Here is a 22,279-nt window from a genome sequence, read left to right as displayed (position 1 = left end):
TAATAGTACTATAATCTGAACATGTTTCTAAAATAACAAAATGCCTTTGACCAATACTCCATAGGAAAAATTTCATGATTCTGAAGTTGTTTGCCAGAAAGGGTTAAAGGGTAAGGACGCTCATATTATGTTCAACTAAAATCAAATTTAATGGTTTTCATAAAATGAAAAATTGACAATGAAGTAATGAATTAAGTGAAAGGTTAAGGACGCTTGCGAAAGCGTGATTGATCGAGAAATTGATAAAGTATAAATGGCAAGAAAATAACACCTAACGAGCACTTTAAAATAATTCCACTATATTAAAATATATGAGAGTACAAAAGTGAAAAGACCCTAAAAGTTGTAAGATTACAAAATAACTCTCACAATAATAAGTACTCACAAAAGAGTATTAAAAGGATAGTGGATAAAAAGTACAAGGAGGAAGTTTTAAGTAAACTTATGAGATGAAATAATTTTAGTGTGATGGAGGATTAGGGACTTTTTGTATGTGTGGATTTTTTCTTAATTGCTTGCTTCTAGTGGATGACAACACTTATATTTATAGATGGAATATGGAGGTGGAAGATTTGTGTGAAACCTTCCACATAGGTAGATATTTTTGGTGGAAGTCTAGATTTTTCATAGTCATTTAATATTTCTAGAGCCTTCCACAATTCTCCATCCATTTCTTGATTTAGTAGATTATTCTAGATCTTGAGAGTTAATTAGTTGGGCCTTTCAAAGATTTGGGCCACAAAAGTTATACCCAACATTAAGTATTATAGCAACCATATCTGGGAGTAAATGAATGGAAAGATGAATTTAAACTACAAATATGTACAGGTTAATGTGTGTTGATAAGAAGGATGGACATCTTTCTAAGAATGCTTGGATCAGCTGGTAACAATTGTTTTAACCTAATCAAAGGTCGCAATTGTAAGCCCTGCAAATGTAGCAACACTTGGGACTTATCCTAACTCGAATTTGGATTAGTCAGTCTAGTAGACTTTGAAACACTGGGAGAGCATGTACACAAAAAAAAAAAAAAAAAAAAAAAAAAAGAGACGTTCAAGTGTATATCTTCAATCCACCCTTCAGTATGTTCATAATTTAGTAACTCCAGCCCCAATACGACCACTTCTTAGATGGCTTTCCAGAAGCGAAGTAAAGGGTACCTGACAAATGGAATAAATCACTCTTACTTTATTAAGGCAGCAAAAGAACATATATAATTAAATGAGCACCAATGTAGAAAAAAAATTGATCAGTTCTGAGATCAAACGGGTAGAATCATGCATAAAGTTGTCTAAAGAAATGACAAGAAAAGAGCTTGTACCTTCTTCCAGTGCTGGCTGATCAAATGGTGAGCACAAAGTCTTTACGGCCCCTATCTCTCCTTTGTCCGCGCTTTGACATCTTTCTCAACTTCCTGAAGAGACGAAAAAACAATCCAAGTTACAGCACTTCCAAAAACACATTTGGTGGGGGGGGGGTGTTGTTGCATATTTTCAATACCTCCACAAGTTGTGCATCACCATGCAAATTGTTCAATACTACAAACTATACCGATACTAACACCCTAGTCAACACAAAAATTTTAAAAAATTACTTGAAAAAAGTCGATACAAAAATTAACAGCTAAAGCCTCCACTCATGTAGGTTGCATGCATGTGATTGCAGTGAGAAGAGTCACGGCTTTCTTCTAATGAAACAGCATGTATTAGATTTTACTTAAGTTGGATTCAATTAGATTACATCAAACTATCAAATAGTCCATGCAAAGAACATGATCAAGATGATTGTTCCTATCATGAGAAAGTAACATCTATTATACTAACAAAAAAGATCAGAAGAATGAAGATAAAGTGAAGAACTTTCAGAAAATATGAACTCAAATATTAAGTAAAATCCATGTTACCTCTTCATCACACCAAGGAGCTAATATAAGTTTCTTTTGTGCCAATGCTTCAACAAACTCTTCCCACGTCCTAACTTATTTAACACAGGCATCTCTCTTTCTTTGCAACATCAAACAAGTTTTTTGAATTGTGTCCAATAATTCTCTCACCTGATCGACCAAATTTGTCATTGGTAAATCCTTCTTGGCCGAATTGTCACGTCAAACAGCACGAGCCTAAAAGTTGATAAATTTGTTAGCTTCTAGAATTATGAAACTGACAATAAAACTGGTGTGGCCATAGCTGTATTAGAACCACAAGTGATGCAACACTACTAAAGTTATCCTGGGAAATCAAGCTGTCAATATTTTTACAAAAAATAAAAATGAAAATAAAAAAATAAAATAATTAAGCACACATTTTAACAAGGCACTCCTTTGCCACCAAGACATGAGTTAAAAAGGCCAAAGGGACTAGTGCCTGAACTTTGAACGATTTGAATTCAGTGATGATAGCAGTGTAGTATTCATTGGCTCATTGCCCCTCAAACAAACATTTTGCCACAGCAACTATACAACCATGCTGAAGTTAGTCCAATGGGGACCATTTACCATTCAAAATGCCTCACAACCATATCAGAACAATGACCACAAAATCAAATTTCTACGCAATATATCAATGCAATGTGCTTCTAAAAAACACACAAATTCATAACTTTCTGTAACAAACAGTCCATTACATTACTGCACCAGCCACCACAAGCTGTTACTAAAACTTTAAAATCAAATTACAGTTTATTCAATTCCACCCCAAGGGAACTTGAAAGATTCTTGTTCAGTTATGAAGCTATTCCAGTACATCAGTGACCAAATATCTGTAATGTATTGCAAAATATTCCAGCAACAAAGGGGCAGAGGGACTCAGCAGATATGGTAATGAAACACATAATTTAAAAACACTCTCGGAAATGCTCCATACCATCACATAAACCATTGATCAGATAAGCCAAAAATAGCAATTTTTAGATAAGAAAAACATAAATATAAGAACTTGAAAGAGACATGCATCAGATTTACCTGACTATTGGCCAAATCCTTTGGTCCAATCTCAAGCCTCAATGGAACACCTTTCATTTCCCAGTGTGAGTACTTCCAACCTGGAGAATAGTTATCCCTAAAGATCACGCTCAGCCCGAATGCCTGCTTCACTCAAAGTTTTGACAGTAGAAGCAAAAGCATCGAAAATTCCTTGTGTACCGGCGTCTTTGAAAGAAACAGGCACCACAATGACTTGGACAGCTGCTACTTTAGGTGGCAAAACTAAGCCTTTGCCATCACCGTGTGTCATCACCATAACCCCTATCTGCAAATAAAAGGAATATAAATTAAGATTTTAAAAGGCCTTTCGTCAATTAAAGGGGTCATATTCAACAAACAAGTGGCATGATCAACCCATCCTATATAGTAACAATTTCACCCTCTCTTGCCTCCTTAAAAACCCTCATTGGTATTGTTCCACATTGAGGATGTACGATAAGATCCTCAATGATCAAATGAGTATACATTAGCTGACTAGCTCTCAGACCCTCCTATCTCTTGGAAACAGTCTACAGTGTTCCAACAGAATAGGTCCATGAATTGAACCAAGATGCTGCAGATGAGGAAGTTGCACAAAAGCTCCAATCAAACAACTTTAACAAAAATAGCAAATGGTGGAAAGCAAACCGTTCTGGTACTGTACGCCCATGAGTTCTGCCACACCATTGCCTTCTCTCCTTTCTCATTCTCATAAGTGATTTCAAACATCTTTGCAAAATTTTGACCCAAACAATGTGAGTTTGCACCTTAAACACCACGTCCAGTGTTTGGAATAAATGCCTGGAATAGGAAAACGATATACAATTTAGGACTTTTAATGCAACAAGACAAAAATACGTCCCAAATTACATAATACAACACTCATCATGATTCCAATAATCAACAAAGAAAAACTCAAATAAAAAGCAGCTTCAACTCTCACTTACTTCAACACTTGTTGTGTAATATCCACCTGCAAACTTCTCCATTTCACTTTTCTTGCCCTTGACCACTGGAACAGCCAAAAATTCTTCATATATTCGCCGGTAGAGTTCCAATATATCAAGAACCTAAAGCAGCAATCAAAATATGCGGTAACATCAAGTTTTTTTTTGGCCACTATTGGATGATCAAGACTACTTTAAAACCATGTGATTTGAAAAGAAAAAAGAAATGTACTAAAGGACTTTCATGTTACCGGTTACCCTTCAACATCCAACAGAATTTGTATACAGAGAAAATACCAGCCTCTATCAGCTTTCACAGGATGTGACAAACTCTCGAAAAAAGTAGTTCAAAAGAACAGCACAACAGATTTTAGTTGGGACCAGGTTACCTACTAATCTATTATCACGTAGTACGCTTTGTTATGTGTAATGAGCACAAGATTGCAATACGCTTGTTGGGAGATTATCATACATTTGGGGGTTCTGGTCGATATGGTAAGGATTGCAATATGGTGTCAGATGATACGGCACCCCAGGCCCTGTAGGTGAGAGAAATTGAGTAAGGATTTTTGTCTAGAAAATAGGTGAAAATTGATAGCTAAGTCTGTAAAAGTAGATAAGATTACTTTTAAAAAAATATTAAAAAAATACTTCGTATATATATAAATAATTTTTGAACAAATAGTACTTTTTTATAAAGTTACTTTTTCCTCCCCAACTCAAACTAATCCAACTCCCTGTCTCTCCACCTCTCCCTCCCTGCAACGGTACAACATGCCTGAGCACAGGTAGCCAGCATAACTAACGGGTATTGATGGAATCACATCACTCCGATAACCAATAGCCCCAAAACTACATTTTCATTCTTTTTAGTATAATGCCTTTATGATCTAGATTATTTGTTCCTCTTGATTTTTTGCCATATCCATTATCCCCATGACAAAGCTCACCAGAGAAGATAACTTATAGCCGACTAGATAATAAAACCAAAATGACAAAAGCCCCAAGTTTTTCAGCAAGCAAATCTAGATGAATTGGATCACATACTACAGTGAATTGGCATGCAAATGTATTGAGAATTGGAGCATATGACCTAAGTCAGAATTCTAAGGGGTGGGAGGGGGAGGGGCTGCTGGGCGTATTAAATTATTAATCTACTCAAGGCAGTAAATTGCAATTCAGGTCTTGATTTCTTATTAATCTTATACATCATTCGCCAATGCCAGTAACTCAGTAAGGCAGAACAATAAAGTATTTAGTTAAACTTGCTAATAGTTAGCAAAGTACACTATCATGTGGTCATACCTCAGCATCTGCCTGTTCCTGTGTTGCAAAAGCTGTATGGCCTTCTTGCCAGAGAAATTCACGACTCCTACGAACACAAGAACAAGCATATATAAGCTTTTATATAGAGGATCATTGTAACAAAGATTATTAAGACCTACATTTCTCTCTCACAAGATCGACTCTTCTTAGAAAATACTTTTGTTCCTGACAAACAACAATTGGCTTTTATCCATTCTATAGTACTTCTACCTTTTTTTTAACAGATTAAAAATAGCCTCTGTATATCATTCACAGAAGTATGTCCAAATCAATAATCATTTCTTCCAACTACCTGATAGAATTTCATCTAGACTTGCTCTTGAGTCTTGACTATACAAATTATAACAGCTCAAAATAGGAAATCAAAATTCTTGACTAAAAGAATACTGCTTTCTATACTTACATACACTTTGTAGAGATAGTGGTCTTGATCTTACAATCACAAGTTAGTAGATACTCTCTCCGTTTTTAAATACTTGCCCCATTTCTCCATGCGCAGAGTTTTAGGAGAAATTGGAGAAAGTAATAAAATATAGAGGTAGTGGAGGAATAAAAATTTGTAAAAAGCAAAAGGCAAAAGTAGTTGAAAGAATTAGAGGAGAGAGAATATGAAATTAATAAAATATGATTTATGTTAGGTCCACTAGTTGAGAGAAAATGAATTAAATATTGTAAAAACCTTTCAAATAAGGAAATGGAGCAAGTATTTAAAAACGGCCGAAAATGGAAAGTGAAGCAAGTATTTAAAAACGGAGGGAGTAGTAACATTAAACAATAAATGCTAACTGAAAAGTATGACTACAACGTGCTTCATAATAGCTTCAATAACTATCTTTCCAACAGGATAGCTTTTTTTTTTTTCCTACCATTATATGAATCTTTATATTAGTCTTTAAAAAGACAAGAAAAGAAAAAAAATGTATTATCCAATGGAACCATCAAGCTATGCTAAGGAAAAAGAAGAAAAATGCACAATGTGTAGAAAGAACTTAAAAGGCACTTTGTAGAAAAGTAGACACTATACTACCTGAAAAGGAGTAGGATTGCTAAATTCCCGACAAACAACATTACTGGCAGGGACTGACCCTACTGACCAAGCTCAGCGACTTCTACGTTGCCTTCTTCCCCTGTAGGTATCAATGACAATGTAATAATGAAAACTTCAGCTAATTAGCTAAGTAATTGAGATTGATTATGTTGTAAAGTTGTGCTGAACCGGGCTTGATTAATCAGTGCGAACGGTACTGAGGATAGATTACAAAACATGACTTGAGGCCATGAGTCTCTGAGTAGCTTTAGGCCACCACTCTCTGTGTTTCCTTACAATTTTTCTGGATATCCTCCCTGCCCCCCTAGCTTAAGATTAAGTACTACCCTTCAATTTCTCATACCTTCCCAAAAGAAATAAAACAAAAGTAATAAAAGGAGAGCCCAAGGTCTTCTTTCCAAATTAGTGAAATAACTGCTTCCTTTGTTGTCTTGCTCAAAATGGGTTCTTCCAAAAAAGTAGCTCTGTTCCTTGAATGTTGTTGCTTAATATCTTGTGATGTTGCTGCCTGCACTACTGCTAAAAGGTTGCTGCTGCCCTCTGCTTTGTTGCTGTTCCATGGTTTGTTGCCTTGGACGCCGAGTGTACACTTGAATCCGTTGACCCGTACTTGGATCCATAACAATACCCGCCCCCTCGAGATTCACCTTGTCCTCAAGGTGGAACGCCGGAAACCGATCCAGTATCATCTTGCTATCTTCCCAGGTTGCCTCGAATTCTGGAAGGCCGTGCCACTTGATTAGAACCTCTATACGGACACTTCGACCCAACGGTACCCTCCTGGAATCCATAACTGCCTCAGGCTCCACCACCATCTCCATGTCCTGCGTCAATTGACTCGGAATGGTTGGATTGACTGGAATTGCTCCCACCGGCTTTCTTGAGTTGGGAGATGTGGAAGACCGGATGGATGCGTGAAGTGGTAGGTAGGTCTAGGCGGTAAGCCACCTTGCCCACCCTCTCCATGACTGCGAATGGTCCGTAGTATCGAGCCGCCAATTTCTCATTTGGCCGGATTGCTAGTGATTTCTGGCGGTATGGTTGGAGCTTGAGGAACACCATATCACCCACCTCGAATTGCCCATCCCGCCGCTTCTTATCCGCATACCCCTTCATAATTTGTTGAGCTCGGACGAGATTAACTTTCAATTCATCTAGCATAAAATCCCTTTCTTGCAACTGAACCTCCACCGAGTTGACTGGAGTTTGACCCGTTCCCACCTTCCATAGCCGTGGCGGAGCACGCCCATAGACCACCTGGAAGGGTGTCAATTTGGTGGATGAATGTGGCGAAGTATTATAGGCGTACTCCGCCCAATGTAGCCACGACGCCCAATTTCGTGGCTGGCCGGCGGTGAAACACCGAAGAAACGCCTCTAGGCCTTTGTTCACTACTTCCGTCTGTCCGTCCGTCTGAGGGTGGTAGGACGTACTATGCTTAAGACTGGTGCCCTGCAAACGAAATAATTCCCTCCAAAACCCACTCAGGAAAATCCTATCTCGATCGGAGATGATGGATTTTGGAATTCCATGAAGGCGAACCACTTCCTTCGTAAACACCTCCGCCACCTTAACTGTCGTAAATGGGTGTTTTAGCCCCATAAAGTGAGCATACTTTGAAAGACAATCCACCACTACTAAAATTGAATCTATACCCTTAGACATCGGAAGGCCTCAATGAAATCCATTGACACATCCTCCCAAATCAACTCCGGCACCGGTAGCGGTTGAAGAAGCCCCAACGGTGCCTGTTGCGAGCTCTTGTTTCTTTGGCAAACCTCACAGCGACGGACATACTCACCTATATGCCGGCGCATTCCCACCCAAAACCATTCGGCGGCGATGCGCAGGTAGGTTTTGACCTCTCCTTCGTGGCCACCGGCAGGCGAATCATGATGTTCATGGAGTAGTTTAGGGATGATGGTGGAATTGGGAGGAAGAACAATCCTTCCCTTATATTTAATGAGCCCACCATCATCCTGAAACCCCACTAGCCTTGCTTCCCTTTTTTTTAGGCCCACACGAATTTGGGCCAGCCAACTACAATTCTTGATTTCTTCCTTAAGTAACTCCCAGTCCACTACTTGTGACACAGACAGAGCACTCAATTGTGCTAGGTGATGGTCCCTTCGTGAAAGAGCATCTGCTACCCGGTTGGAAGTTCCGGGCCGATATTGCACCTCAAAATCAAAACCCACTAATTTCCTCATCCATTTCTGATATTCGCTGCCCACCTCCCGTTGTTGAGTAAGATAACGGAGGCTTTGTTGGTCGGTCCTCACAATGAAATGTCGACCAAGAAGATAGTGCCTCCACTTGACAATGACAAGTACTATGGCCATGAGTTCTTTCTCATAAATCGATTTCTCCCTCGCCCTTATGCCAAGTAACTTGCTATAATATGCTATGGGGCGACCCTCTTGCATCATCACCGCTCCAACCCCAAATCCGGAAGCATCCGTCTCAATGATGAATTCTTTGGTGAAATCGGGCATTGCTAGTACGGGGGCCGAGACCATGGCCTTCTTTAGAGCTTCAAAGGCTTTTGTAGCTTCGTCCGTCCACTTGAAGCTATCCTTCTTGAGTTGTGATGTCAAAGGACCGGCAATGTGAGCATAACGGAGTACAAACTTCCGATAGTAACCGGTGAGCCCAAGGAACCCTCGGAGTTCCCTCAAATTTCGGGGCTCCCTCCATTGTAAAATGGCTTCTACCTTCTCTCCATCCATAGCCACTCCCTTCTCCGAAATTACATGTCCCAAGTAAGCCACCTCTTTCCTCCCAAATTCACACTTCTTCAAATTAGCATACAACTCATTCCTAGCTAGCACTTCCAACACTTTCTTCACATGCTCCTTATGTTCTAACTCGTTGCTACTATACACCAAGATATCATCAAAAAACACAAGGACAAATTTCCTCAAAAATGGTCGAAATAGATCATTCATGAGTGATTGGAAGGTGGCCGGGGCATTAGTTAACCCAAATGGCATCACTAAGAACTCATAGTGTCCCTCATGAGTTCGAAAGGCGGTCTTGTAAGTGTCTTCGGGTTTGACCCGAATTTGATGGTAGCCCGATTTCAAGTCAAGTTTCGAGAACATGGTAGCTCCATGCAACTCGTCTAGCAATTCATCGATCACCGGTATGGGATATTTATCGGGAACCGTCTCTTTATTCAAGGCCCGATAGTCCACACAAAACCTCCATGATCCATCTTTCTTCTTGACAAGTAAAACCGGACTACTAAACGGGCTTGTGGAGGGCCTTATGACCCCGGCCTCCAACATTTCCGCTATTAGTTTCTCAATCTCATCCTTTTGAACTTGAGGGTAGCGGTATGGTCGCACACTCACCGGGTTGCTTCCCTCTTTAAGCACTATGGCATGCTCATGCCCTCGGGATGGTGTCATTCCTTGAGGCATGTCAAACACTTCTTGGAACTCATCTACTATCTCCTTCAAGAAGGCCGGAATTTCCCTCATCTTCGGCTCCTCCTTGATTTCCATCCGGTTAATCTCTACTAACATTCCCCCTTTATTCTTGCAAAGGGTTCGAATCATGGCCTTCAAAGACACTCGTGTTTTTTCCAAAGTGGGATCTCCCACCAATTTAACCGGTGACCCGGCTATGAAAAATGCATTTCATGAGTTTTCCAATTGGTAGTGACCGATCCAAGCTTCTCAAGCCATTGCACTCCCAATATCACATCGGCATTTCCCAACATCAAGGGTAAGAAATCCTCTTCAATAGTCACTCCTCCTTCTATTTTCACTTCTACTCTCCTACACACCCCACTTCCATGCACGGTCTCGCCATTACCAAGGGATACCGCGAATTCCCCCTTCCCTTCGATGTTCAATCCCCCCTCATTTACTAACTTCAAAGAGATGAAATTGTGAGTGGCACCCGGGTTAATCATGACTATCACCTTTCTTCCAAGCACTACCCCCTTTAACTTCATGGTCTTTGGGTTAGTCAACCCCACTACCGAGCAAAGTGACACCTCAACTGCCTCCTCCTCATCGCCCTCTCCTTCCGGTTCTTCATCCTCGCCTTCAAGCGAATCCGCCACCATTAATACACTCAGTTCCTTCTTCTTACAACGATGCCCAACTCCCCAACGTTCATCACATCGGAAACACAAGCCTTTGGCCCTTTTGTCTTGCAACTCGGCCTCCGTCAATTTCCGGGTTTCGTTGAGAGTTCGTGAAGGTTGATTGATTGTGGACTTGCTTCCACTAAAGGATCCTTGAGACTCACTGGCCCTGTTCCAATTACGGTTTGGGCCCGAGTGGGGAGGGAGCCCATAAGTGGAAATTAAACCCCCCACGGGTCTGCTTCCTCCTCCCCCTGTAGTCAACTCTGGGCTGCTACTGCTTGCTTTCCACGCACCTCCCTCTCTTCTTCCTCCTCCTCGATTTTTTTCCTCAATTTTCGCTGCTAACTGCATAGCCCTCCCTAGACTCTCAGGCTCCCACATCCGCAATTCTCTCTTGATCTCCTCCTTCAACCCATTGATGAATGAGCTCTTAATTACCTTCGCCGGAATTTCCTTCAACGGAAAAACAAGTTCAATAAACTTGCGCCGATACTCCTCAACTGTGGTGGTTTGCCTTAGAGCTAGCCATTGTTCCTCTAATTCCCCACCTTGCGTCTGCCGGAACTCCGCTAAGAGACGATCTCGGAGATCCTCCCAAGATAGGAAGGCCCGCCGATCTGCTTCCAAGTAGAACCACTGGAGCGCGGCGCCGTCTAACGCCATCTCCACCGCCGCCAGCCTCTCGATTTCAGTGACGCCGTAGAAAGTCGAAATATCTCCGGATTCGCATCACCCAACTGTCCGGATCCTTGCCTTCGAAAATGGGCATCTCCATTCTCCGCGGTCTCCATCCTCCGTCTCCACCCTGCATTTCACCCCACACTGCTCTATTAAACCTCCGGCCATCCGGTGTGCGATCTCCGAATCCTTCTGCCATCTGACTCGTTTCTCCATCGTTCCGAGTTTGATGGTGGGGTCCCCCCTGACCTGCGGTGGCGGTACTGGGGATTATGGGAACGAAATCCCGTCCGTTTGGCTGATTCGGATTTACACGCAACCCCCGTGCATCAAGGGTGGCTAACTGCTCGGTCAGTGCTCTCTGATTTGCAGCCATTTGTTCCACTAGATTGCGTTGGTTCTCCTCTTGCCTGGCTAGGATCGTTTCTATGGCGGTCAGCCTTGACTCCACCTCCGCGCGCTTTTCCTCCAGCTCTTCAATTCTCTGTGTATTGGTGCTCACCATGGTCGCTCACGGTTCGAACCGGCTCTGATACCAATTGGTAGGGACTGACCCTACTGACCAAGCTCAACGACTTCTACGTTGCCTTCTTCCCCTGTAGGTATCAATGACAATGTAATAATGAAAACTTCAGCTAATTAGCTAAGTAATTGAGATTGATTATGTTGTAAAGTTGTGCTGAACCGGGCTTGATTAATCAGTGCGAACGGTACTGAGGATAGATTACAAAACATGACTTGAGGCCATGAGTCTCTGAGTAGCTTTAGGCCACCACTCTCTGTGTTTCCTTACAATTTTCTGGATATCCTCCCCTGCCCCCCTAGCTTAAGATTAAGTACTACCCTTCAATTTCTCATACCTTCCCAAAAGAAATAAAACAAAAGTAATAAAAGGAGAGCCCAAGGTCTTCTTTCCAAATTAGTGAAATAACTGCTTCCTTTGTTGTCTTGCTCAAAATGGGTTCTTCCAAAAAAGTAGCTCTGTTCCTTGAATGTTGTTGCTTAATATCTTGTGATGTTGCTGCCTGCACTACTGCTAAAAGGTTGCTGCTGCCCTCTGCTTTGTTGCTGTTCCATGGTTTGTTGCCTTGGACGCCGAGTGTACACTTGAATCCGTTGACCCGTACTTGGATCCATAACAAATTGGATCAAAACAAGTGTGGTTATACTAATATCATGCACAATTGCACACTAATAAACCTGTATTACTAGGAATAATACCCGATTAGCAACTTAATTATTAAGTACATATTGATTATAGCACACAAGAATAATACTAACCTTGAACCAATGCAGCGAGAGTTTTTCAAGTTGGGAAGACAAACCGGATAGAAAACTCCCGTTGCAAAGTTTAGTAGAATATATCCCTCCGAAAGCAGCATCCACAAGTGATGGAACACTAACGTACTCCAAATCAACGGTAGGAGACTCAATAAATAAAAGAGTAACAAGATTTGGAGCAACAATGTGCAATGATTCAGTATTGAGAAGGCGGGTGCTATGAAAAATCTCCAAGTGTTTGAGTGTAAGGGATGAGATAACAAGTTTTTGGCGTTTGGAAGAAGCAAAAACATCATCGGTGGCCATACACGAGTGAAGCATAAGGCGGCCAAGTTTAAGACAATTAGATAAAACCCATTGAAGCAGAGGTCCATCTACAACCACCTTTGTCAAGTAAAGAGATACAAGACTAGTATTCAAGACAAAAGTCGGGTTCTTAAAAATGGGGATCGTAGGAAGAGTTCCCATGTGCAACTCCAGATTTCGAACCTTTTTAGTACAGGCGAATTCGAGCCACTTATCAATATTAGAAGCATATATTTTATCACCAAAAGGAATAGAAAAATGCATTCTGAAGGTGTTAAGATACTGAGCTTGATTTGCTCTGATAACCTGGTTAACCCAATCAGCATAATTACCCGCTTCGGAATTCTCATACGGCTTAGTAATTGCAATGGCTAGCCTTGGAGGATCTTCGAAATCTAGGTCCGTGATATAAGTCCATACATGTCTCCACCTTTTCGAAAGAAGGCTAGTTCTTGCTGCTGCTTTAATTCCTACAAAAGATAGCAAGTATACCAGTATATCATCAGGTAAGCTGCTAATCAAATCCACTTTGTCACTCTGATCACCTTCAAGATTTTTGTTGTTCCTCTGCCAAAAAGAAAATATATATACAGCATGGAATCAAAATTGTATGATCGAATATTACAAAGTTGTATTAAAAGAAATAAATGTTAAAGTAGACACAACTTACTCTTCTCTTATAGCACTTGTGAATGGTGGTAGTCTTATGTTGAAACATATCTCGGAGGCATGTCCAAGCATCCATGGCAGTAGTAAAATTATTATCAAGAAGAGTGATGAGTAAATCAGTGGAGATAGTGGCGTAAATCCAAGAGAGGACGACAGCATCAAGTCGAGCCCAAAGAGTGGTGTCAGTAATAATGTGTGAAGGAGTAGGAATGGTGGAGTCGATGTGATCAAGAACATTGTAGGCACGGGCCGTGACACGGAAAAGGGTAGACCAACGACTATATAAAATATTTTTGGTATGAAGAACAAGAGGAATGAGGTTCTTAATGTTGGACACATGAAGTGCAGGGTGAATAAATTCACAGCAAGTTTGACAAGCGCAGTTTTTCTCCATGCCTCAGTTTGTAGAGCACTGCCAACAGTAGCGTATCATCAAAGTTCAAATCAACAATAATGATAGAGAAACTAGATATATTATCTCTTGATATTATCTTCTCCATATTTGAGGAGATAGCAAGTTATCCCTACAAATATGGAGAAGATAATATCAAAGAGATATTATCTAGTATCTCTATCAAATAATGCCTTAGTTCATGGTACTTAAATTTTAAAATAGATAACAAACTTAGGGCGTACATGTGCAATTTTTGGTTTTTCAAAAAAACAATTATACTCCAAGACCTTCTATATTCTCATTTAAAGATGGCAGGAAACCCACCTCCTAATCTTCAACAGTTGGCAGAGACCATTGGGCAGAGACAACGCCGTCTATTGGAGGCATTTGTCGCGTGGGAGAGAAGGGTTGGCGACACTCAGGCTATGGCAAGAATTCGAACAATGTTTTTACTGGAGATACGGAAGGCCGAAGTGCTTGACGTCGTCGATTTGGCAACAGCTCGTTGGGCAAGACGACTTGTGGATGAATATAATTGGGGCGGGAGGTTTGTTTTGCACATTCCAGATGATGTTACCTTGGAGGTTGCGGGACAGATTAACGACGTAATGCAAGACTTGCTATATGAACACGCAGCAGAGTAAAACCATAATTCTTCTTTTAATTCTTGATCAATGTTATACTAGACAGTAGGCTCTACGGAGTAGACTCTAATTTCTACGTACAAAAGTTAGCTAGATTAATTTTTTTTAGTAATTCTTTTTAGTCATTATGAGATTTGATCCTGAGAAGTGCTTACATTAGAAATAATTATAAGCTGTGACTTTATGTGTAGTTAATTTTGATCATGGATATACTTTGATTAAGTTAGATTAAATTTTGATCTTACTCCATTATTATTAGGGAATCAATTCAATTCAATATAAATTCAATAATTTCTATTCAAGTCACTTAAGTGAAAAATTATACGGAGCAGTTTATTTCAAATTATTCATTTGCATTCACTTCAACTTAATCAGTTCGATTCGGTTTAGTTTAGATAACGTACTGGTTCAATTCGCAATGCCGGAGCTAGGAATTTATGGGTGAGCGGGGCAAAACTTAATATAGATGGGTGAAAATGATAATAGAGGAGGGGAAAAAACCAACAAAATTTGGTTGTATAAGGTTTTGAACCCACAAGAACTCATGTTTCATATCTCTCTCAAAGTACGTATATGCATACAGTCCAATGACTAATACGGTCTAATGACGTTTCATGTAAATTTAGCATATTTGATTTAAAGAAAAATAGGAAAATTATATACATAGTACTCAGGACTACATATAAAATGCTAAGAGTAGAAAAATAAATAATATAACATTCATGACATCGATCTATTATAATAAATTTACATTACATGGTTTTAAACTTTCAATGAATACATTACGGGGAAATAGACAATAATCAGATGGAGAAATTACTTGATAGTTTACAAGAACTCATGTTGCATTTTATTATTGTAGTGCAATGACAATCAATGAAATCGCCACGTAAGATTAATAATTTTAAAAACGCTACAATAGGATTATGCCACGTAAGATTAATTTTAGAGCGTCACATAGGAAAATGTTATATTTTAGCCAATGAAAAAAAAGAAAGAATTGTAATTTATTTTAGATCAAAAATTTTATATTAATTATAAAAATAAAATCAGCACGTTTTTTGTGTGGCTGGCCATATCATAAATTCAAGTTTATTAGATAAATATATATATTTAGTAAAATATTTTATTTGAAAAAATACAAACAAACCATGCATCGCACGGGCTTTTTAGAGCGTTACGTAGGATTTTAATTTTTTAAAAGTTATTAGAGCGCCACTTAGGATTAATATTTTTAAAACGCTACAATAGAATTTTGCCACTTAAGATTAGTTTTTTTTTAAAAGCGCTACGTAGGATTATAATAAAAAAATAAAAAATCGCCACATAGGATTAATTATTTAAAAACGCTACAATAAGATTATGCCACATGAGTTTAATTTTAGAGCGTCACATTAGATAGTGCTATATTTTAGCCAACAAAAAAAGAATAACAATTTATTTTAGATCAAAAATTTTATATTAATTATAAAAATAAAATCAGCGCGTTTTTTGTGTGGCCGGCCATATCGCGTGGCCGACTGAGACACACCCCAAACATTGACCGAGTAAACCCTGACCGTCCGAGTAACCCCTGGTCGATTGAGTAACCCTTGACCAACCAAGTAATCCCGATCACACGGTATAACCAGCCACATATAAAACTTTGTAAAATAAAATATTATCTTTTTATATTACAAATTTTATCTAAATATGAGAAACAAAGCTAATAATTCATTTTATAATAAAAAATTCAAGTATTGAGCAAGCGAATATCACAAACTTTATTATATAAATATATATTAGTAAAATATTTTATTTGAAAAAAACAAACAAACCATACATTGTAGGGCTTCATCTAGTTTGTTATAAAGAAGTCTACTAAGCTTTGCCCAAGTTTTTACCACAGTTCATTATTTATAACTCGTGCAAAAGTACAAGAAAGAGCATAATAATGGTACGTTGACAGTAACGGTAATTATGTAGTGTAATAGGCATCAATTGAATAAACCGATCATCTAATGTATTACACTTAACAATTACCTGAAGCTAAGAGTTTAGCACGCAAAGATATTTCAAAAAAATTGCAATTCGTATAAGTATAATTTTGTTAGATAAATTTGACATATGATTGAGTATTATAACTTGATTTTGATTTCTTCTTACACTAGCTAGAGCGACATTGGGAACTATTGTATTTCCCCATCCTCCAAAATTTTATGAGGGACCTAATCATATAAAATCAATTATGCGACTCCAACCATCTCAATTTAAGCTTTTATTTGGTTGAATAATATAAGGATTTATATTACCACGTATTTAATTATTTATCATTCATAAGTACATACAATATAAACCATTAATTTAAGGGTAATTATCACTGCTACACTCCAGCTTCTGACTTTTATCTTTGATACACCTCATCAATTATTCTTTATCAGTGGTACACCCAAGGTTTCACACAGTTATCAGCGATACACCTACTGTTCCCTTTCCGTTAAAAAAAAGTTAGTTTTGGCTTTTTTTCGATTGTTTACCTTAAAAAACTGACACGTGGCGGCCTGTGATTGGTCCAAAAAATAGAATTAAAAAAAAGTTAAAAAAATCAATTAATTAATTTTTTTTTTAAATCTTAAATTAAAAAAAAAACCCACCTCTTTCCTACTTTTTTTCCTACCTCCTTCCTTTCTCTTTCCTCCATCCTTCCTCCTCCTCCATAACTTCCGGCAGCCCACCCAAACATCCCACCCCCCTCTGACCACCCCTCTCCTTCTCTTTCCTCCTTCCTTTCTCTTTCCTCTTCCCTTCCACCACCATAAATTCCAGCAACAAGTAATTAAATCCGGCAGCCCCTGGAAATCCTGTTGAAACCCCAACCTCTAAAACCCGAAACCCCCTTAAACACCCAACCTTGAACCTGAAACCCCCTAAAACACCCACCCTTGAACCCGAAACCCCTTGAAACACCCACCCTTGAACCCTACACCCTCCAAAACCCCCACCAAAGAAACTGATACACCTCGAAACCCCCGCCATTGAAGCCAATACACCCTGAAACCCCCACCATTAATGCCGGTACACCCCGAAACCCCCACCCTTCCCACCACAGCCATTGAAGTCAAGTTGTGGGGCTTTTGAGGTTTGTGGTGGTGGTGGTGATGGTGGTGGTGGTGGGTGTGGCGCCATAGTGTTGTTGCACTACTACATTTCTGATCTATTGCAACCCCCAAATCTGTTGCATTAGGCGTCAAAATCCGTGGCATTAGGCCTAATGCAACGGTCATGTACCGTGGCATCTGTTGGCGTTGCAGTAGCCAGGTCTAATGCAACGGCATATGACACCTAATGCCACGGCACCAATGATCTGTGGCAATAGACCAATACCTGTTGCAACAGCATAACTTATCCGTGGCAATAGAGTACTGACTAATAATTATGATGAAATTGAACCTATTGCAACAGATGAAGCTAATTAATACAATGACAGGAGAACGTATCTACTGCAACGGATTGATCATTTTTTTTTTTGTTGGGATGGGATGGTAATATAATATATGTATAATTAGTCAGTACAAATTAAAATATGCTAACAGAAACAAATTAAAGTATCATTTATATATAATAATTATAATGCGAAATACGTACATTATTGCCCTTAAAGGGAAAAGTTACAAAATCAAATTTCACTAATTAAATTAATTGAGAAAACTACAACGACTACAATCTTTGAGAGGCAAGCGACCAACATCAGCAGGTGAACAGCAGCAGTAGAGACCAGCAACACAGCAAGCTGTCCCAACAGCAACAAGCTTAGCAGAACACTATATAGATAAGTACTACAGTACAAGACACAATCCAACAACCATATACAGAGCTAAACACACATCCTACATCAATGAGCAACACTATCCATAAACACACAATACATTTATACCCTGAAAACTTACCAGCTGTAATAATACAAGCAGAAGAGCTGCGTGAATATAAACTAAACCAGCACCTGACTCTCAAGAACTCTAAACCTGCAGACCACTTTAAACAATTAATTTACTTCATTTGAAACCGGAAGTTAATGAAAACCAAACTTCCAGAATAGATACTTTCTACTATAACACAGAAGGCACTGAACTTACCAAAGAAATCACAAGCAGCTTGACTACTTGCCAAAACTAAGCACTCAGATTCTCTGCATACATATATAGAGAAAGAGATATGAGAACACCCAAACCCTATTTTCCCTCAATGTTCCATATATATAATAGTACTATTTTAAACAAAAAAGTAACCAAACAAGTACATTAAGACAATTCATATCACTATACACCTTACACCACAAGTAATCTCAAGTACAAGGCCACTTTTGTAAACCATCATTTTTTTCATTTTTTAACATGTCCATCAGCATGAAAACTTGAAATTTGGAATACAAAATCAAATTTTAAGTAAGTGATATAGAGCCCTTTAAAAAAAATAAGTAAGCAATTCAGAGATAAACAAGAAGATAATCAAGGATTCAAGCAAAAATTATATCAGCCGAAAAGCTCATAAAATGAACTATAATTAGATATGAATTCAGGTAATAAATCAAAAGAGTGGGTGGAAAATAAAAAAATTAAGCAATAAGTCAAATTAAACAGAGACCTCAACTGAAAAATGAAAAACAATTCAACAAAATATAGGTTTATTTGTGTGTCACAAATGGGAGAATTACTCTTCCATTTCTTGGAAAGTTCTGAGGTTCGTCAATGGCGCCTGCAAAGCTCTGGAAAGAATTGCTCCATGACAGAGATAGAATACCTACCTTAACCACAAGGTCCACAAGTTGGTGATGTTGGTTTAAGATAGAATTTTTAGAATGTCAGCTACTTTCAGCAATTTATTCCACACCTTACATGTAATGATATAAACGTGCTTTTAATTACTAAGCGCTCAAGATTGAAAAAAGAATTTGTACCTCACAAGCCTAAAATAAGCCTAAAAAACAAGTGTCTGGCTACCTTATCATTCAAAACAAGACAATCATCCTTCACCATGAATTCCCTAGCTACTTTCTGCATATATATTTCAGAAGCTTCTTTATTGCCTCTATGTTTAATCAGAAGCAGAATAGAAAAAATATTAATAAATCTTTGGCTTTTAGCTAAATAAGAGGAATAAATACGAACTCAACCTCAAAAATCACATTAAAACGCAAACTCCAACCACAACTCAACAAGCTCCTCAAACCAGCTAGCACAATATGAAAATAAGTTGAAAATTGAAACTGACTTTCTGAGGTGGGCTACAGTGGTAGTTGAGAGTGAGAATGCGAGTTAAGACTTAAGAGTGTTGAGTGAGAGTGAGAGTGAGAGTGGTGGCCATGTATATCTCATATTTACAGCATTAGTGAATGTACATACAAGTCACAAAAACTAGATAAGTTTGACAAGTAGATCAAAATAAATGGTTGTTAACCTTATTACGGAGTAGCTCTTTGGTTTTCATTTATAAAATCAGTTGTTCCAACCTTTTCTTGCTCTGCACAGACATTTTGAACATCCACGTTCTCCATGATATCTATACATAAAGATTTATCTCAAAGACTAATGAAACTGCAGACTTGTTGCCCTACTTACAATATAACATTGTAAAGCTTTTGATGACAGAAATATATGAATAAACTTTGTCAAGTGACTTGCTGCATATTCTCTCAATCACATATCAAATGATGACGAAATTTCATTGGCGTGATTCGAAGGGAGGTAATTAGGGTGATACTGAGATCACAAGCAAATAACTAATGCTTAGAGAAGCAATGACAAGTAAATGATAAATATGTACATTAGTAAGGGTGACCTTGATGCTGTCTATAATGTGAGCATATCGCTGGCTAACACACCCCATGAGTTATCAATCAATGTACAACTTTCACAAGCAATTAGTGGCCTGGAAACCTGACATTAAGCCAAAGGAGTTTAGTGAATCAAACTTATTATTGACAGGTTTAGATAATGCTCACAATTAAATATGCTAATACATTTGTATCCAATACATGAAAATTTATACCTAATTTAGTATGCATCAGGTCAGTTATGTTGAGGCTTGAGAGAAACTCATACAGCTCTGGAAATGGTTTGAAATCCGGGCAAAAAAAGAGAAATAGGTTTAGAGTCACCACTTAACATTCATTGTAAATTAATTATCGACCAATTGCAATAATCTAGAAAAACACAAGTAATTTACCTCAGAAGCATGTTCAAGCGATTAGCATTACCACTTTCAAATCTAAATTATATTGAGAATAATCATTGAGAATAATTATTAGCGGTATTAAGAATAACAGGTGATTAGAAAATTGAAAAAGTATTATGTGAATTAATGTCATACCACACAAGTTTTGAGAACTACAACATTTTTCATTATAAGAAAACTTAAAGGAGTTATTTTTGCTTCTTCTTCCCAATTGCCCTCTCCAACAATTTAAACCATAGAAAACTATTACGGTGTTCAAATTTTGATTGAAAAACACAGAAAAATGTAAAATTGCACCAACAAATTTAAACACTTGAGCAGTATAAAATAAAAAAAAAAAACAAAGAGGTGAATTTGAATCTAGGGTTTTAATTTCTGGCGAAAACTTACATTTTGGAAAGCTGAAAACCAGTAGAGACCGAGGGACGCCATCAGATCAAAGGATACACAAATCGCTGGTCGAAAATATGAAATGGACCGTCCTCGGCAGGTATATTATCTCCGGCATTGCTGCTACCGTAAAATGTCGTTCCTCTGGCTAGCTGACGCCTGACGGTGGTTGAGGAATCTATTTCTAGCTACTTTCTCACATCTCTTTCTTTATCACTCCTCTAATTCAAATGCTGCTCGTAATTTTCGAATTTCGATTTTGTAAATTTGGGTGAGAAAGAGAACCAATTTTTATTTCTTTTTCTTTTTACAGCTTTTTTTTGTTTTTTTTTTTTCTGAGGAAGATAACAGCTAGATGATTATGATTATTACTCATATGAACTATGAAGGATAGATAAATTGGATGGGCCTTAAATTGGGTGGGTTTAAGAAAATGTGAAGGCTTTTTAATTCTGGGGAAAATTTAGGAGAATATTTTTACGTGCCTATAATTTCATGATTAGATTTCCCTATTGCAACGGCTACCTCTTAGCCGTTGCATTAGACCCTTCTATTGAGAAAGTATGAAGCAGCCGTTGCGATAGATCTAGCTATTGCCACGGTTACTTATGTAGCCGTTGCATTAGCCTTATTTTAGCCGTTGTATTTGATTAAAAATGTAGTAGTGTTGGCCTAGGTGGTGGAAGGGGTTGGAGGAAGGCCATGGAAGGGAGATGAGGGAGAAAGAAGGTTTTTTTTTTTCTTTTTTTTTTAGAAATAAGTTAAAAATAGTTAATTAATTTTTTTTAAGTTAAAAAATCGGGAAAATGCCAAAACTAGCGTTTTATCCCATAAGCTTAGTTTGGTAAATAGTTTGACCACGCGTCTATTTTAAAAATTAGTTTGTGAAATAGGCTTAGTTTGGTAAAACACCCCAATACATTTAGGCGGGAAATTTTTGTTATACTGGTTTGTGTTGAAAAAAAGAGTGAAATAATAATGAATTATACTCTCGTTTTGTCGTACAGAGTTCTTTTTCCGTTCCAATAATATTGCAACAAGGATGAAATTACGCATTCTAAAACACATTTTATTTGTTAAATATCTATAATTGTATAAGAATAAAAACTATAAAAATTTGATATTGTGAAAGTATTTTGAGCCGAATGTAAGAAAATTCCACATGACTATATTTTGATTAACATATAAATCATATTATTTGGTCAAATAAAAATGATAAATACTGCAAACATTCAATTGTTGCAATATTATTGAAACGGAGGAAGTATTATTTTTGTGATAAGAGAATTACTTTTTAATCTCAAGGGGTAGTTATTACTCACTCA

At 38.2% G+C, this 22,279-nt stretch overlaps 1 protein-coding gene, 1 long non-coding RNA gene and 1 pseudogene across 4 annotated transcripts; all 3 read right to left on the bottom strand.

Annotated features, from left to right (window-relative positions):
• Window positions 1-17: 17 nt before the first annotated feature.
• LOC110694733 lies at window positions 18-6,311 on the bottom strand (annotated as a pseudogene).
• Window positions 6,312-11,638: 5,327 nt separating this feature from the next.
• On the bottom strand, window positions 11,639-13,710 carry LOC110694785 (F-box/LRR-repeat protein At3g58900-like). Its single transcript, XM_021871956.1, has 3 exons — window positions 13,318-13,710; window positions 12,342-13,214; window positions 11,639-11,656 (listed from the first exon to the last, which is right to left on the bottom strand). Exons 1-3 carry the CDS (start codon window positions 13,708-13,710, stop codon window positions 11,639-11,641), a joined length of 1,284 nt encoding a protein of 427 aa, XP_021727648.1.
• Window positions 13,711-17,929: 4,219 nt separating this feature from the next.
• Window positions 17,930-21,982, bottom strand: LOC110694730. 3 transcript variants are annotated; one of them, XR_002505933.1, is made up of 6 exons: window positions 20,955-21,982; window positions 20,379-20,435; window positions 19,788-20,266; window positions 18,467-18,519; window positions 18,281-18,355; window positions 17,930-18,123 (listed from the first exon to the last, which is right to left on the bottom strand). It is a non-coding gene; the product is annotated as an uncharacterized LOC110694730 (long non-coding RNA). The 3 variants fall into 3 exon arrangements; XR_002505932.1 differs by having other exon boundaries at window positions 18,467-20,266; XR_002505934.1 differs by lacking the exon at window positions 20,379-20,435 and having other exon boundaries at window positions 18,467-20,266.
• Window positions 21,983-22,279: the final 297 nt, after the last annotated feature.

Source organism: Chenopodium quinoa, unplaced genomic scaffold (assembly GCF_001683475.1).
Source record: "Chenopodium quinoa cultivar QQ74 unplaced genomic scaffold, ASM168347v1, whole genome shotgun sequence".
NCBI lineage: Eukaryota > Viridiplantae > Streptophyta > Magnoliopsida > Caryophyllales > Amaranthaceae > Chenopodium > Chenopodium quinoa.
This window is presented reverse-complemented; position numbering and strand designations above follow the sequence as displayed.